We start from the raw sequence: 19,263 nt of genomic DNA on the forward strand, positions 1-19,263 counted from the left end.
CTGCACCTGTCCATAGCTGAATGTTTTTCATCTGCTCAGTGACGAAGAACGATTGATTGCTTTGCAATAGTGATCTAGGCGGGTGGTAGGGCTTCCGCAGGCCCCTCCGAGTAAATTAAATCCATTCACCTAGAAATCAATCTTTCGTTTCGGATTGGAGAACGTACAAGCCAATTGGTTTGACACAAAATTATTGAAATGCTTGAAATAAACATTTTAGGGTTCCGTATCAAAATATAAAAAAAACCTGGTGCGACTTCTTTTTTGGTCGTTACAGCTTGATACTTATTAACTATTTGCTTATTCTAAAATAGATCTTTGTTTTAAACTAATTATGATGAAATGACTAAAAAAAAAAAAATTCCCACCAAAAGCGTAAAAGTATTAATTCATTATTTAAGTAAGTATACTTACTTATGTTTAATTCCAAAATCCCTCGGTGAACCCTCGGCGGGCGAGCCTGGATCGCACATCGCACTTGGTGGTTTTTTTTTTAATTTATTTAATTTTTTATTTACTTAATAACACCCATGACTTTTGCCGTGTGGATTTCGATAAAAAGTTTGCGATTTTCCGGGATAAAAACTAGATGCTTGTCTACGGGATGCAATTTAACTCTGTAGCTCGGTTGAAGATTGGCCGTCAAAAAATTTTACGACAGACAGTATGTATTTATAATATATAAGTATTTATTTATTATATGTATATATACAGTATGTATTTATTATATATAAGTATGTATTTATATATATTTTATGTGATACGAGTAGGTACTAGATGTTCGGGAATTTTTAACTCCACCGCATGGCGCGTGGCGCGTGAAGGGTCAATCTTGACCGTCATCAATTTATTTTCTTGAGAACTATCGCTTGCGCAGCGTCATTGATGACGTTATTTCACCTATTATTATTTACTTAAAGACGTGACTTATTTGCAGACGCAAATACTTGCACAATAAGTTATTGTTTATCTCGGTGTAATCTCGGTCATAGCTTTGGAAATATTGATAACGTGTTTTCCTGTACGTGAGGGTTTTACATTTACTATGTACATAGTTAAGGCAGTCACGATTTGGCACAAATTAAGGTAATCCCCTTTTAGTTGAATTTTCATTTATCGGTAACTAGCTGATGCCCGCGACTTCGTTCGCGTGGATGTAGGTTTTTTAAAAATCCCGTGGGAACTCTTTGGTTTTCCGGGATAAAAAGTAGCCTATGTGCTAATCCAGGGTATAATCTATCTCCATTCTAAATTTCAGCCCAATCCGTTCAGTAGTTTTTGCGTGAAGGAGTAATAAACATACACACACACACACACACACACACACATACAAACTTTCTCCTTTATAATATTAGTGTGAAGTGTGATGCAATGTGTTCCACTAATTTACTCTGTTTTAGATTACATAGATGTGGAATTATAAGCCATAACCGTACTTTTTACTTCGTAATAAAATGTAAGCATTTATAACATTTTAGTTCAAAATGTATTTATTTAATTTACTTGGAAAAAGTAGTTTCTCTTACGTTACCCCTCTGACTCTACCATCGATTCGCGAAGCTTGGGAAAATAAAATTCTACTGAAAAGAGCCGAAATGAAACTCTGGATACTCTCATAAATCTTTACCCAGAAGTATCTACAATCTACATAGTACATACCTAGATGTTTAGCATAAAAAATGTAATTTGTAACAAAATAAAAATATCGTGCATTGTACTTTTCCCTGTTTGCTTTTTCTACCATTGTTAAACAGAAAAAGGCCCTAGGTACTTAGTCGAAAAAAAAACAGACAATCGACTCTACGGTCGATGAACGGATCGTATTTAAAGTAGCGGTCAGCGGAGATATTAAAAAACTACTTTCTAAGCACTAATCGAGGCTACTAGGCCTATCGTTCAATCTTGGTCTTTTAAAGACCAGGATGCGTCAAGGTGCAGTAGGTAGCATATTGGCATCAAAACGGGGGCGTATGTTCCCCTGAAACACGCCTTATATCGCTGTGCGCAGCGTGTTCTAATGATTTATATGTGTTCCACAGTAGCTCCTAAACAACTGAGCCGATTTTGATGATTGAGGTGTCAATCGATTTGTGATTAATTTGTTATGGTCCGGGTGACATAGGCGAAAAAAATCGATCTGACATTATCCTCGAAGAACTCATTTACCGTGTAAGAGTTTGAATATTTAGAGTTTGTTTAGATTTAAAATTGCTTATTAGCTTGGAGCAATAGAAGCACGCAATTTATTAACCGCATATTTTTTGCTCTCACGCTCGTGTCAAAATATACATATAAAGCCGAAAAGAAATATAATACACATTATTCATGTTTTATAATGTTATGGATAATTATTATGGAGATGAACATGTTTATTAGGTACCAGTTCCTGGTCTAACGTGATTCGTGTTCGTCAAATGTTATTATTACCTAGCTATTTTTATTACAAGCTAGCTTTTGCCCATGACTTCGTCCGCGGTACATATGTAATTTACAGCCCACACGTTTGTTACCTCTGGACAAAGTAGCTTAAAATCGGTTCAATAGGTTCGGAGTTTAAATATTGATTTAAAAAAAAAAACAAATCTCTATAAAAATTGTATAGATATATAGATATAATTAATATAATTTTATTATATTATATTGGTAGGTAGTAGGGTACCTATCAAACAGCTCAACCAGCTCAACAGCTCTAATCCCGACTAGTTTCAGACCCGTCGAAACGAGTGACGGAGAGAGCCCTGTTAACTGGATGGCTAGCCGCAGCTACGGACGGAGCAAAGGGGAATTCCTTGGAGGCTTTTACCCAAAGGGGGTCCATACAAAATAAGAACTGACACTATAGACACACACCACCTATGTAAATAATCTGTACTAACAAACTAACCATAATTTAATTTGTAATACTTACTTACTTACTAATCATAACTATTAAATTATGTTATTTATTAGTAGGTAGCTTTAGTCCGTCAAGCTGTCTCTGTTCCTGTCAAAATCCAAAGGAAGGGCCGTGAAAAGGTAATATACAGACAGACACGCTTTAGCATTTATAACATTATAAGTTACTTAGCTATTTATATTAAACATTTTTTTAATTATTATTTTTAGTTAGTTTTGTTCAATTACTACACAACTAGCGCTTGACTGTGGTCACGCCTGATGGTAAGTGATGATGCAGTTTACGAGTAGGTATAATGCAAGGTCTAAGTATTGATAACTGTGCCTATAATGTAATATATAGTAACCCGGAAAGTGAAAAGTTAAACCCATAACATGAACTTTTATGGGTATCCCAAAACAATTAGGTATTCATAAATAAAACAACTATTTCATTTAAAACTTTTATTACAATATAAAAGTACAAAATTAATAAGTACCTATTAAAAATAATAAATAAATCATAAAATATTTATCGCATTTTTTCGAATTGTATATTAACTAGGTATCTTAAACAAAATGGTATATAATTCAATAAAAAGTTGTATAATCTTTTACGCATTTTGTTCTTACAGCCATTACAAAATACATTTAGGGTGCCTACTATACGTATCAAATGTAAAGACCATCTCCATAACTATAAATGTTGAACATAGTAAATTAATATTTTACTTACAACAATATAAAGAGCTGTCTTTATTGATTTTGCTTACTTTTTAACCGACTTAAGAAAAGGAGGAGATTCTCAACTATGTATTTGGAAACTTTTTTCTGTAGTATGATTGGGTTTTATTCTTTACATTTGAAACGCATGCAGAAATAATTATGGTATAAGTTTACACACTAACTTAGTTTTAAAATTAAGTAGTGGTAACTTATTAATAATTATTATTATAATCACATAATATTATTATCACGCTGACACTTGAATTCTTTATTATAAGTTATAGCTTTGGATTAACAGTGTACATCTCTTGTGAAAGAATTTTTGCTGAATATACAAGACAATAGTATAAAATTAAGACGTAAATAAATATATAATAGATATAATTATTATACATAGAACAAAAAATCTAAATTATTAAACATTAAAATTAACAAACGCAATTTCTTCCATTACATTCATACAGAGGTATTTCCGACCAAAGGAAATTATTGAGAAAGAAAATAATTAATCACTGAGCAGATCTGGTATAAAAAGATCATACCTACATGACGCAAGACTAGATCTTACTTTACAAAATGTGTGGCTTTTACTGCCGCAGACTGCATTCGACATTTAAATTAATAATTATGATAAATTATTAACCTAGCAAATGTTTTGATTACTGGTATACCGTTTTTATCAAAGGTCTGTACAAATTAAGGTGCCTACATCTAGTACCTATAGCTAGGTACACAAACTGTTTCATTTTAATATCACAAAGTACGTACCTACTTAAATAAAATGTGATGGGTTATTTGGAAAGGCTTGACTAATGAGAGCGTGTTCCATGAGACAATAAGGCTACAGGAAAATTACGTATGTAGGTACATAGGTACATTCATTTTATGGCATTTAAAACTGTATTACCTCGCTCTAAAAAGATAAGAACGATTTCATGAGTAAATAATTCTCGAGAAACCTATAATTCTTAATTAATTTGTTGACGAGAGTGTTTTTTATGAAGGAAACAAAAACGCGTCCAATTCTATTGTGTAACGACGAAACCATTCAATAGCTTTTTAGTTCAGTATGACTGAATTATCGAAAATAGTTGAGAATCTATTTAAAATAGTTGCTTTGAAGTACAATATTTTGGCACCCTCGAGGTGCCACAGTATGTATATAATTTTATTTATTGTTTCACGTTTTTCAGATATTTTTTTTAGGTACATCTCATGTTTAATATTTGTTTGAGTAGGTAAAATAAAGTTCATAGATGAAATAATCATCATTTGACACTATAAGCTCGAGCGATGCGAGCTTCAAATCTATACTTACTTACCTACTAATAATAAAACTGTCACTGGTCAATTTCTGTAAATTAAATATTAGATAGTATTTAAAAAGTTTCAATGGGAGGATACATTATCATCGGTATAAAGCCCAAAACAGTATTTTTTTTTAAATTTCTATCTCCCACTATCTGTCAGTGTACTCGCTGAAAACACGAAATGCGTGTACGGTCTGTTACGTGTTTCATTTATTTCATAGTTAAGCAGGCTTTTCATCGCTCAGCGAATCTTCTGCGCAAATCGTAGAAACCCAAGCAATATGAAATTAAAAGCAAGTTGTTCCTCCAAATTCTCTATTGGAAAACTGAATAGAATTGCAACCTTTCGGTTAGCTAAGCCTCTTTATAAAATTAATCTATTGATTGTAATAAAAATATACCTAAGTATTGGTATCATGTTTTTACATTTAACTGAATTAATAAACGTATGTGATTGTATTGTTATTTCAATAAAACTTTAATTTATTTTTGTATGGAAGTCGAGACTTATTAATACGGATTAGATTTCTTGCTTAGAATAAAGAAGGCGTGAAGTTAGCTGATCGGCGAAGGATGTGTGGCTGGACGGTGACGTACCCGCCGCGAAAACCCGGCTCCACGACACGCACGATACGTACATTAATCTGAAGAAGAAAAAATCTTATTATTGTCCATACAAAAAATACAAGTGAATAGAAACAAGAGTTAGGTACCTAAGCTAGTTAAATACATGCTTTTTATATGTACCTAGGTAATAATGTATCGAAAAATATTCGAAATATTACTATAAACTGCATTTCAGAGATATATATGTACATACTTTATTTTATGTAAGAAAATTCACTTTATAATAACTCAAATACTGATACCTACTTGTAACATACTACTTAGTAAAATGCTAGTAAGTACTAGTAATTGGCAGGTATACATTATATACAATTTGCAGCTCGATTCAGCAATACCTGGGACTGCAATTACATACATACATGGCACATACAATCATAACATAAATTAGGTACATAGTACATGGCATAATTTTATTGTAAAATGTAAATCAAATATTCAAAAAGAGCAATCGTCGAATTTCTTCCCGGTCCTTCTCGGTCGAGACATTCCGAACCAGTGCAGTTCAGTGCAGCTATTGGACTTGACGATTCAAAATTACTTTGTAAAAGTTTATTTGAATAAAAAATATTTCTATTCTATTCTAATAGATGTTAGAAATGTACCTAGCAGGTACATTTGCGCAAAGTCAATCAGGTGATAGCTAAGACATTTAATCACTGTATATTGGAATTATTCAACAATTCTTTCGTTTGTCAAAAAGTTACGCAATGATGTAACTTTGTATGCAGGTCTCATCAACCAGCTAAATAGGCACCTACATAATATCTAGACCATAGAATTAGGAAGCACTTGTTGTACGTAGTACATACCGTAGATACCCTAAGTACTTCCTGATTCCATGACTGTAAATACATTTGACTGTTGGTAGATAGGCACATAATTGGAATTCCCAAAAGAACACTTCCATTCCACACGATACTTGCGTATGTAGATGACTTGAAATACCTACGAGTATCTTATACAAGGTGTGATTCAAGGATAAAGTTTATTGTTATAATAACAATGCACTAATTACCTACAGGATATTGGATATAAACAATGCCAAGTCATAGTTCAATTGACATCCGCTGATGCAATAGTGTGTTATGTGTAGGACTAATAAGTTAGTTATTAATTAGTTAGTTCCTACCTGACTAATAAATGTTTTCCACATTCGGAAAACTACACAACATAAAAAAAGTTACAAAGGAATTTGGTCTCCCGTAAGGTACCTGCTACTACAAATTAATTACCTACTAACGAACCACCCCGACTTCGCACGGATAACTTGAGAGGAACTATTCATCTTACACTGTTTTCGTGTAACTTTACCACTAAAGCTCGACTCAGATGACGCGATTTTTTCGACTTAATTCACAATTCATAAATTATAGTCTTCTAAGATAAATAATCGTTATTCTATAGTTGAAAGCAATATCCGTACAGTACACTTTCAGAGATTAGCCCGAACAAACACGAACGCAGGACGGCGGGGGACTTTTGCCCCCGTTTTAAAAAGTGCTCTACAGTTTGCAAAAATTAAAACAGTTTTTCGTCTCTCTTGAATAGCAAAATATCACTTGTGCGGTATTGTTTACCATCGAACGATTTTCTCTATAATGTACCTACCTGCTTGGCTTGAATCGATGTTTAGGTCCAGTTGGATAAAAGGTGATTAAAATTACGTCACGGTTACGGTTAAACATTGACCACCAATACCAAAGTAACAAAACCTGATTTAAAGTTTAAAAATCTGACTGTGCAACCCATTTTGCTTTTATTGACTGTGTCATGCAACTATGGACCTTAATATCGGGAAAACTCCTGATACGAGGTTTTTGCGTTTTCCTCGGCTTCGCCCATGCAAATGGCGGTCAAGCTGTATACAGTTTAAAACATTGACTTGAACTGAAACCAGATACCTGGAAAACAGAAGTGATAGGTATATTTTCATTTAGGAGCTTACCTCATGCTTAGAAACAGAGCGCTTGAAGTACTTGTGGAAGCGCGAAGAGAGTGCCCACACCGCACCATTGTCGCGTGCCACCCACCTCACCTCTGCACAGAACTGCAGCTTCTCAGGATCCTGCGCCAGCACTCTGCCGACAAAATGTTTTATGACGTGAATAGGGATTTGATTATGTCAGATGTTATTTACATTTTATGTATTTTGGACGTCACTCTATTTAGAAATCACCAAAAAATAATTGAGGTGATTACGAACAAAACAGTGTAGGTATATATACTTACTCGATTGCACAAAATAAATTTTTACAGGAGGAGCAGAAAACTGAATGAAAGCTGTCGAAATTTTACTGTACCTAATATTATGTAGTACCATTTTGATCAAAATCACGAGCGGACCTTTAGACTGAGTTTTAGGCTGTTTAGAAAATGAGTTCCAGTTTGTATCCAGTGATAGAAATTACAAACTTTACAGACTTGTTCAAGTCAGATCAGGCATTTTTAGGACGTTTTACTTGGAAAGGAGTTCGGAGTTTTAATATTTTTTTAACGTTTGTTTCAGTGCATTTTCAGTGTCGATTTCCTCCATAACAGCCGACATTTAGTGAAAGAGGTAGACCTACTTTTTGAAATGTAGGTACAGAATATAACCTTTGAAACTAGAAACTTTAAAACTATTTTACTTCGACAATTTGATATCAAAACTCGAGCATAAAAGTTATCGAGATGAGTAAACCAAGGAGTAAACTAGACGTGCTTAATTCAATTATTTACTGGTCTTGGCAAAAATTGCTTTCGAGTTTCGATAGGCTCTATCAAGGCTTCTAGGTAGTAAGTGTATACAGGTGCGCCTTATTGACAACTAAGAGCAATACCTAAGTAACTACTGAAAAAAACTTATAACTTCGTGGACGAAGTGATCAGTTTTTTTCATACTCTACTCTGTGATCCTTACTCTGTCTGCTCTCTTTAGTCCTGTCTAATGCTAAGAATAATATAATAATTTAAGTGGGTGAAATGTGAATACTATACCTAAATCAGCTATAGATCTCTGTTCAATTTAGAATATCTGTTCAATTTCTTACCTGTGCGAATTGGTAATGGGGTTCCAGGCAGCAATTGCGGTTTCTGTCATAGGGCTAAAGATGATCGTGTCGTCTCGAGGATCGACTGCTATTCCGAGGCCCTGAGATGACTTGCGCCCGACCAGGTTTACGGGCAAATCGGCGCCTTCCGCTGGAGGGCCCGATTGTAGTACTGCCGTGGATACGCTGAATATTCTATAATTCAAAAATATTAAGCTATTTAATAAACGGCACTTAATAAAATATAATATAATAATTATTTATTATTAGGACGGGTGATGCCCATCATAAGCAGCTAAAGATTTTTATCAACTTTATCATTTTTATAAGTATCAACTAGCGATCCGCCCTGGCTTTGCACGGGTAGCTTATTACACTTTTAGTAGGGGTCTCAAATTTTTGAAAAATAAAACTTAGCTTATGTTATGTTATTTATATTTATTGTTTATAGGAGCTTTCTACTAGTGAAAGCTCCTATAAACAAACTGACAGATTTTACCTCTTTATAATATTAGAATAGATATAAAATCTTAATAGCCGTTGTGAACCATTCAGGAAAGTAGTAATACCCAACAAAAGACATCAAAATGTAGACAAGCAATATTATACTTGTTACAGAGTAGTATAAGTATTCCATGATGTTACATAAAAACCAAAATAAACATATTTAAATGAAAACCAATATAGTGATTTTTAGTGACGATTTTAGTCCCAATGTTGCAAAATCAAATACTTGTAAAAGACACAAAAATGTACCTCAGAGGTAATATTACCTGTCAGTGGCCAATGGCTGATAATACACAAGTCCTTGCGCAGCAGAGTGAGCGATACCCACAACTCCGTCCATGAGGGTAAACTTGTCACCACCAATGTCGTATTCGCCCAGATCCGGGTCGGGGTACATAGAGGCGTGAGTCACACGCCAGGCGTTGTCCCTGCGAGCATCATATACGATAATGCCTGAAAAAAATAAACACTATTCATCATCATCATCACTAACCCATCGCCCGCTCATTACAGGGCACGGGCCTCCTCTCAGATTTGTCCAGACTTCACACACCCTTGGATACATTATGGAGACATTAATGTAGTATAGAAGCAGGCGTTATTTTGCGGAAGTCCATGATATAAAAGAAACCAAAATTCCTTCCTGCATGTTTATAAGTCGGAGGGCGGGCGGTGCATGTCGCATGCTGTATATTGCACCATACAGATTTTTTTGGTTTGGCGGATTATAGCAAATTAAGCTTTTGGTTCCTTGTATACATACTCGTATAATGGAGACAGCGGAATTCTCAGGTATGCAGGTTTCCTCACGATGTTTTCCTTCTTCACCGTTAAAGCAAGTGATACTTATTGTCAGTAAAAAAAAGTTGAAAAAACTATAACCCGACTACGAAAAAATAAGATAATTTGAACCCGACTTGGTACAATTAAAATAAACTAAAAAGAAAGAAACAAGATAGGTGCTTAGTGCTATCATCGTCTTGAGTAAGATTCAATACAAATGCCGTGGTCGTGCGTTGTCGACAGCGTATTTCTTATCCTTGATTGACGGCATTCCCAATGATGATTTTATTTGTCTACAAAATTAGAATATTTTCTTTTTGCTGTCGATCGTAGAGTTTTTGCGTGAAAGAGTAACAAACACACACATACATAAACGAAAACTTTCGCCTTTATAATATTAATGACGCCCGCGACTTCTTCGCGTGGATTTAGGTTTTTCGAAATCCCGTGGGAACTCTTTGGTTTTCCGGGATAAAAAGTAGCCTATGTGCTAATCCAGGATATTATCTATCTCTATTCTGAATTTCAGCCAAATCTGTCCAGTAGTTTTTGCGTGAAGGAGTAACAAATATACACACACACACACACACACATACAAACTTTCGCCTTTATAATATTAGTGTGATATTAGTGTGATAAGTGTCACTAGTGTGATATAGTGTTATGCGACTGAGATGAGCCAATCTCCGTAGTATGCTAGTTTTTATCATGAATGAAAAATCAATGAGTTCCCAAGGGATTTTTTGGGATAATGGAACACGCGAAAAAAGTTACGCACGTCGCGTCGTCCAGTTATGATAAGAAAGTCGCGACAAGGGACAGTCGGACAGAGGTAAAACTACCAAAATATTATATTATTAGGCATAGATGTGGTGTTACCTATTAAATCCACAAAGTCTAGGTCAATCCTGAGTTGGTAATCAAAAGCAATCAGCTTATTTATGATTGGTGCAACTTCAAGTAGTTTAGCATTTGTCTCGGTATTGCAAACACTAACGTTAAAATAATTTCCATCTTTGATCTTAATTTTGTTACTATGGATTTTGTTATTATATACCTACCATAATATATAAAAAGATAATTGTGCTATATCTTTTAGGTAAGTATAATATTATGAAAAATTATGATTTATGATCAAGTAGAATTTAGGCATATTATTATCTTTTACCATCTGATGAGATCGCAGTCAAGGGGTAACTTGTAATAGAATGAATAAATAAATTAATACAATATGTCAGCCTTTCATAATCTAAGGCACCACGATGTTTATAATAGTGGCTGACCAGAAACAGGGTCGAAGAAATTTTTATAAGAATGAGGAAGTTCTCTACTATGCTGTGCATAACTTCGTCGCTTGTATCCGTGATTATACACATCTTATGCAAGTGACCTTAAATGTTAAATTATGTACAATAACGTAAAATACGCGTACGCATGTGCGTGAAGGTTATCCACCTTCAACTATACTATTTCCACCGCATACAGACCTACGTCATGGACGGGTTGGTTTCATAATGCGATTACCACACATTTTGTTCTAGATCGATGTCATATTCAAGTGCGACATGTTTTCGGTGAAAGCACTTAATACCCCGTCCACACACTGCCCGTGTGGCATGGGAAGGAGTGAGGAACATAGGCAGAGACGTAGTGTGGACGCGTTACTCGCATGTTCCTCGTTCACGCCCATCGGTCCCTGTTTTGTAGGTAAGTATGCAATAGCGCACAGTTTCGACGTCCATCGTGTTGCAAAGGCAAACGACCTAGTGCGGCGAACGTCGCGATTAATTGCGCGAGTAGAGCAGTGTGTGGACGGGGGGTAAGGCTCGGAGACAACATGCGATGGCAGCGACGCGCCAAGCCGTACAGTTGTACGGCAATACTTGTAGATACGTCACATTGTATGGCAACTTACAATGGCATGCGACTGAAAGATCGCGGCACCCAAGCGCGCTGCGTACTGTCAACGCCTTCAAAGAGTTCCTTGTACCTATGACAACTTCTAAGAACCCGAAGCCAAGGAATCAAAACCTATTGCAGTGTGACGTGCTTTATGCAGTTTCTTGAATCACAAACGTACCCGCATACGTGCGCGTTCTGTACGACATTTCGAAGTAGAGTTACCGTCTCACATCACGTGGATGGAGAGTTTTATGGTCACACGCTACTGATTGCAAAGTGAAACATACCAATTACTGCAGAACAACTTTTGTTTTCATTACCTACTTTTTATATTTTATACATAGGCTTATCCTCGTGTGACAATATGAATTTGGGGATAAAATTTTTTTTTTTTTTTTTTTTTTTTTTTTTTTTTTTTTTTTTTTTTTTTTTTTTTTTTTTTCTTTTTTTTTTTTTTTTTTTTTTTTTTTTTAAATATTACAATAAAACTTAAAGCTAGCCTTATCTAATTACTGTACAAATCATGCCCGCGTGGAATGGTGCCAAGAATACTGGCTGCATTTCCGCGTTGGACAGCCAGGCTGATCCGTTGCGCAAAAAATGAGCCAGCCCTTCTGTCACCCGATGAGGCTATTAAACGCGGTATAAATACCAAATATATATAGCTAAGTTTAGTTACGAAATAGATTTTCAAAAGCAGCCTACGTGAAGAACTAATATTACATAAAACAATAAACTTAGTACCTATCTATATAAACTGTCATTTTAATCATGATCTGGTTAAGGTTTGTTACGTCTATTATTCATTAGCCTAAGTATTACGTAAAAATCATAAATTATAATACTCACAAGGTATCTAATATTATGCAGAAACACTAGAGAATTACTATTTACTACACTGGGGAACTGAGAATACGTGATCCAATCAAACTTGAAATAGGTACATACCTATCTCTACTTGGTACTATTATCTCAACTAGGTTTTTTCTCGCTGATTTGCTTTGATTTGCTTTCGCGGTTACAGTTCCTTCAACCGAGGAACTGCAAAATTGTAGCCGACATAATTACAAGTATGATTTCCCGCGTGAACATTTAACACACACCTACATAGCGTAAATTATACGATTAAGCCAACCTTCAATTCGGTGAAGTGCATGTATCATAAACCAGTCGAAAGTATCAAATTAACGTTTTAAAAAATGATGGCAGATTTATAATTCGTTCTCCTTTTTATTTCATGCAATATCTACCAAGTACTTGAGTGGCACGTTCAGTTTCTTGCACGCAATACCTACAATTAAACAGTTCCGCAAATTGGATATTGTTCCGAATTATCGATGGATAGATTTCGGTAAGTAGCTAAGTAGTTACTATTGAGACATCTGGGACTTTTCTGGATAGGCACTGAAAGAGAACTACCGCGGGTGTCTGTTTAAATGCGAAAGACAAGGCAAGTGGGTAATTGTTTTGTGCAAGTTTTGTAAGTAAAAGTAGACTAAAAAATAATAAATAGTGACTTAATAAAAAAAAATTAACAACACGACCGCTCTTTGAACTTTTGTTTTTTTTTTAAATTTATATCCAGTGTCATTCGGGATGATGTAAGAATTTTATTTAACGATAACCCATGCACTGATAGGTATCTCCGAGATTTCTGAACCGATTTGCATAATTTTTAGTCAATAGAGAAACTTTCGACAAAAAATTGGATTCCAACTCCTCAATCCTGATGCTGCAGGGGATCTGACCAATCCACGTGAGCGAAGCTGCGGACATTATCTAGTTACTTAATAACTTTTCGTGGTGAATATAAAACCTTACCTGGAGCGACAGTGTCAGTGATGTAGGCGAAGATATTATCACACGAAGGGGCGTGGTGTCTTGAGCTGGACCTGGTCTCGTCCAGCACGAGGTTGGTGAGAAGGGAAGCAGGGCGCAACAACTCCCGCGGGAAGTACACGCTTCGCACCTGAAAATGTAGAAAATCCTCTTATTTTTAGAATTTCTATATTCGGACAAAAAAGGAACCCTCTTTTGTCTGTCTGTCAAGGGAATCAAAATCTATCGGATAGGTACTTCTTGTTGACCTATAGAATCATGAAATTAGGCAGGTAGTAACGTCTTATAGCATAAGTAAAGGGAAGGATTTCAAAACCGCGAATTTGTGGTAACATCACATTAAAAGTGTTATTCTTGTACGATGGTACGGAACCTTTCGTGTGCGAATCCGACTCTCACTTGACTGGTTTTTTAATGTTAAAGCCGGAAGCGGAAGTTGGAAACCCGACAGTGGACAAGTTATATTATACCTACATAATAATATTATCGCTGATAATAATAATTCTAATACGATGCGCAGATGCGTTTAAACACTTTGTACCTACCTATTAGAGATGTTACGGAGGTTGGATTCTGATTTGGTAGGGACGAAAGTTCGAAACTTCCGATTGATTTTGCATTGGAAACGAAAATGCTAATGCTGCTTGACTTCACTACTAGTAGGTAGGTATAACTGGTTAAGATTTTAGGTCTTATAGCACAAGTAAAGGAATAAATCTGAAAATCGTGAATTTGTGGTTACATCTCAGAAAAAAAAATTAAAATGTGTTTTAATTTTCAAAGTAATATAACTATACCAAGTGGGGTATCATATGAAAGGGCTTCACTTGTACATTCTAAAACTGATTTTTATTTATTTTTAAGCATAAATTTTTTTGATTTATCGCGCTAAAGGTCGGAAAAATACCCGAATACGGAACCCTGGGTGCGCGAGTCTGACTCGCACTTGGCCGGTTTTCTTTTTGAACTCATAATCAGAATATAATTGATGAATAAAGTGTGTTATTTTATTTTCTTAGACCTGCCCTTGACACATCTCTCTTTTGGTTTTGGCTCCGATTCTAGTTCCGATTCCGGTTCTAGTTCCGACATAACCAAATTAAAAACTCCGCTTCCGAATTCCGATATAACCACTTCCGTAATATCCCTGCTAACTACTTTCTATTAGTCTATATTGCACTCTACATGACTTATATTCTGTATTCCTTTACTCTGAAAAAAGTTTATATACTTACTTGCCTGTCCTTATTGTTATCGGAAAGCTGTGCTGTTACCTTAGTTTAATATCTTTGGTGACTCTACATTACATCTACTCACCGTAACTATAATTTGGAATGGGAACACCTACCTACCTTATGGATAAGCAAATCTTGCAAAATTGGTGCATTCCGAATAGGCACGGTGCAGTGATAACAACCAAATAAATGATTTACAAGGGTAATTGAGTTTATTTTGTTTTGCAATTAAATTAATACACACATTAAACCTTAACTTATTATCAATAAAAAAACCTGTACAGTAAAAGTGTAAATGTAAACCTGTATAATATTCCATTTTAGAAGAATTTAATTATTACTTAACACGAATATATTAATGGTAACAGTGTGTGTAATTGATACACTGATTCTTGAGTAACATACAAAGTTACTAATCTTATTGAGGCTAATTACTGTGCATTAATAAGTGCAGTCTTATATCGATAATTACCGAACCTTAATTGGATGAAAAGTAGTAAATATACACGTTATTTATAAAACAATTGACCCGAAAATGTATTCAGAAACTAATTACGGAGAATGGTCAGGAAATACAAACAAACGCCAATTTAGTAGAGCTGTGGCTAAAATACGAGTAGCTACTCGCAATTGCATTGACTTACCTGCTATATATTTGTCATTAGAGCATTAGTCTCAGTCTCGGTTCATTTGATTGTATGTAGTTAGGTACCTATTATACGTAATGAGGTTAGGTATATCTACTTGACCCTATGTAGGTAGTTCTAGGGCAATGCCCTCAAAACTTTCCTCAAACTTGTCAATGTAGGGCGGAAAATTTGTGATAAAACATGAAGCCCAAGAACATAACCTTCAATTTTTTTTTGTCTAGAGTATTTTTAATGTCTTTATTTTTAGTCTAAAAGCAACAAGCTGTAGGAACTAAAAATATCCGGTAAGTATCACCGATGCAAAACTATGAAAGTAATAGTAGCTCTAGTAATAAGTATCCACACTGATAATAATATATACTTACTCGTAAATACGAAAGTGTGTTTGTCTGTCTGTCTGCTATTTTGTCACGACGGATCCGTTTAACCGAACTTGACAAAAGGTACCTACCAACAGAATATAATGCCTAACAGAGTTTACATCTTTGGGTTTACATAGGCTACTTTTATCCCGGAAAATCAAAGAGTACCCACGAAGTAAGGATGGTATGTGGCTTAGTCGTGACAACGCATGTCAATCGACTCCGATTGTTAAACGACGTTGATCGAGGCAGTAACTAGATGGGTGATCGACTTGGGAGGTCCTTTGATATTATTGTTACCTCTGTATCTAAACGAGCATGTTAAGCCATCGGGCTCGTTGCTAAAAGATACAGAGATAGTTTGCTCCCCGGGGACGAACATAGGCTTTTACAAATCCCGGAAAATCAGAGTTACCATGGGATTAAAAAAAAAAATTACAACCACGCAGATGAAATCGCGGGCATCACCTATCTAGTAATATAATAATAATGATAAATAATTAATTCGTCCACACTCCACGGCACAGTGGCCTCGGAGGTCGTTCTTTTATATTGGAAAGGGTGCGCCGTTTTATTGTGTGAGTTTGATACCAATAAACCATTCTACACTGACATTTGATTACATTCCAAGTCATTCATTGGCTTGTTTGGGTTTCTGTGCATGGCCGTAGCCAGATAAAGAGTTTTTTTAATGCATGGGTAATTAAATGCAAGACTAGTTCTTGAATTTTGCGCTTGCTCCCTCGCACTTTTATATACTTAGTTTTAGTTGATTCCCGGAAAATCATTCGCAATGATTTGAGTTTAAAAAATCCCGTGGGAACTCTTTTTGGGATGAAATATCTATAGGATGCAAGCTATCTCTGAATAGTACCATATTTTGGCTAAGAGGATGGGCCCAGAAAAGGAAGGATTAATATAGATTTTTGTAAATGTGTCCTACGTAAATAGATCATTATCATAATTATAACATTCGTATGTAAGTACCTACTTAATGATGTACAAAGTACAAACCATAATGAAAGGATGAAACTTAATTAACTAGCTTCTAATTTATTGTAATTCGATAGTGATCGGCAAACCGCAAATTAATTAGGTATATTGTGGCATGTCGAATGTTATGCATTTTGTACGAGACAGGATTACGATAATTCTAGTTTCCTTAGCGCGCTCCCCAGTGGTCTCCATACAAACGTATTTTGGTTTTCATTTAAATAGTAACCAATCTAACTGATGCATCTTTTAGACACGTTATAGTCTCTAATAACTACATAGGTATGTCGTAATTTTCAGATTTCCGTAAAATATCTAGCAAGATTTGTATGTAGATCCTCGAGTGCTTTTCGCTTTCGTTGGTAAATTTATTGACATCATAAACACCTTTGGCTTACTGTATCATATCACTTAAGAAGTCAGTAATAATAGGTATTATTCTTACTAGTTCGAGATAGAGGCCGAAAATAAAATTAGACTTTTGAATATCCTCAGAATCTACAAGTCATTGGTCATCGGTTAAGTTTTTTTACTTGTACTTAGGTAGGTACATTATCATAATGCATAAGTAACTTATGTCATAAGTACCTCCTTACCTGCCTAAGTATTATATTATCTACTCGTGTGGTGGTATTATCATGTTATATTTTGTGGTTTTAAATCAACAAATAGACCCGGATTTCATAACTTGCTTCGTGGTTTTACGGTTTAACAATACTGACATCTATAAATTCATTATTATAAAAGTGTATGATCACGAACTTGGATATTAAGACACGATATTTTTATTTTAATCACCTAACTTAGAAGGAAATAAAAGGAAAGGTCGCTATAACTCGTGAAAATACTTAACAAATAGTATAAAACCCTACCTACATACCTAACTAACTGTTATAAAGGTGATTTAAATAACTACCAAAGCTCCTAATGATAAAGGTACTCGTATGTATTAATCTGCCCCGTTCGTCGGTGGGGCAGAATGATACAAATCCCGTTTTTATCCTTTAGTAATGAAAATTTAATACATACACCCTATAAACCTTGTGTCTAAAATAATTACTCACGGTCTGTTATCGTAGATAAATAATTCTCTTTTAATTTTATGCAATACATTTTAATTTATTGCAACAAGTGAATTTTTGTTGGTAGGAAATATAAAAGCAATTAGTATAACCGATTCAGGTCATAACATTAATCTAGTTTTTGAAGGCCTATCAAAGTCCACGGCATTACAAATCTATTTAAAACTATGTAACTAATCCTTATTTATGTAGAGCTTTCAGAAAAGCTTTTTCTGAAAGTACAGAAATATTAGCTTCCCGCAGACTCAAACACGAAGGGTTCGGTAGACAAGAGTTAACACTATTTATTTATTTTTAATCTTCATGACGTCCATTTTGAAATTTTTAATAGAAATTCATAATCTGTGAAAATTTCAACTCTCCACCTATTACGGTTCACGGGATAGATACAGCACGTTGACAGACTGACGGACGGATGGACGGACTGACAGGGGAGGCTTAGTGATAGGGTCCCAATGGCACGGGGCACCCTTCGGGTACCTACGGAACCCTAAAAATGCTACTTTTTATTCCGGAAAATCTAAGAGTTCTCACGGATTAAAAAACAAATCCAAGCGGATGAAGTCGCACGCATCATTAGGTATTAGGTACCTGCCTGTTCTACAGTAGTTATGTAATTTATGCTTACTTGTTTGCGTGTGTGTTTTTTCTAATTTATTTATCAAATTTTTATTGTTTTGACACACAATTTAAATAAGTATAGTAAAAAATAAAATACTTATGGCAAAAAAAATCTAATATGGTAAGTAATTATAAGTCGTTACAAAACCAGCGCGAAACTAGGTTCAGTAACCGCCTAAAGTTCATTTTTTGCTAACCTATTAGGTATACTTAGCTGTGGTTGCGGAAAACTTATCTAGCGACCTTGATTGTTACAATCTTGAATTGAACAATATGTTTCATTAAATAAGTACTTATATACCTACCTACCTACCAATTACTTCAATTTATGAGCACAAAAATAAGCCGAGCTGTAAAAAGAACTAAAAATATATTGTGAAACTACTTACATTTCTTTTAATAAATATCTTTCAGAAGTGGGTCCCTAAGCACCTTCTGATAGCGCCCGGCTTAGGTCGCCATAGCAAAAACCTATAGGTAACCTACCTGCTTCTCGTTGACCTAGAATCTTAAATAGCATGTCTTATCTAAGCACAAGTAAAGTGAAAAATCCGAAAACATGATGACAAAATTAAAAATGTTATTTCTTGTCCGGTGTACGGAACCCTGCGTGTGCGAGTCCGATTCACACTTTACAGGTTTTTAGGGTTCTATACCTCAAAAGGAAAAAGGAACTCTTATTTTCATATAATTGCAGTTATATGTAAATACCTACTAAGTGGA

General features: G+C 35.0%; 1 protein-coding gene across 4 annotated transcripts in view; it reads right to left on the bottom strand.

Moving 5' to 3' along the window:
• Window positions 1-3,481: 3,481 nt before the first annotated feature.
• The window catches only part of LOC123871726 (protein yellow-like), a 31,153-nt gene continuing 15,371 nt past the window's right edge, over window positions 3,482-19,263 (bottom strand). For all 4 annotated transcript variants that reach the window (XM_045915656.1, XM_045915655.1, XM_045915657.1 and 1 more), the window contains 5 exons: window positions 13,580-13,727; window positions 9,340-9,526; window positions 8,567-8,761; window positions 7,483-7,615; window positions 3,482-5,554 (listed from right to left, as the gene is read on the bottom strand). In XM_045915656.1, the coding sequence (XP_045771612.1) occupies window positions 5,444-5,554; window positions 7,483-7,615; window positions 8,567-8,761; window positions 9,340-9,526; window positions 13,580-13,727 (774 nt within the window). In that variant the 3' untranslated portion in view covers window positions 3,482-5,443. The remainder of the gene's footprint in view (window positions 5,555-7,482; window positions 7,616-8,566; window positions 8,762-9,339; window positions 9,527-13,579; window positions 13,728-19,263) is intronic.

This window comes from Maniola jurtina, chromosome 14 (assembly GCF_905333055.1).
Source record: "Maniola jurtina chromosome 14, ilManJurt1.1, whole genome shotgun sequence".
NCBI lineage: Eukaryota > Metazoa > Arthropoda > Insecta > Lepidoptera > Nymphalidae > Maniola > Maniola jurtina.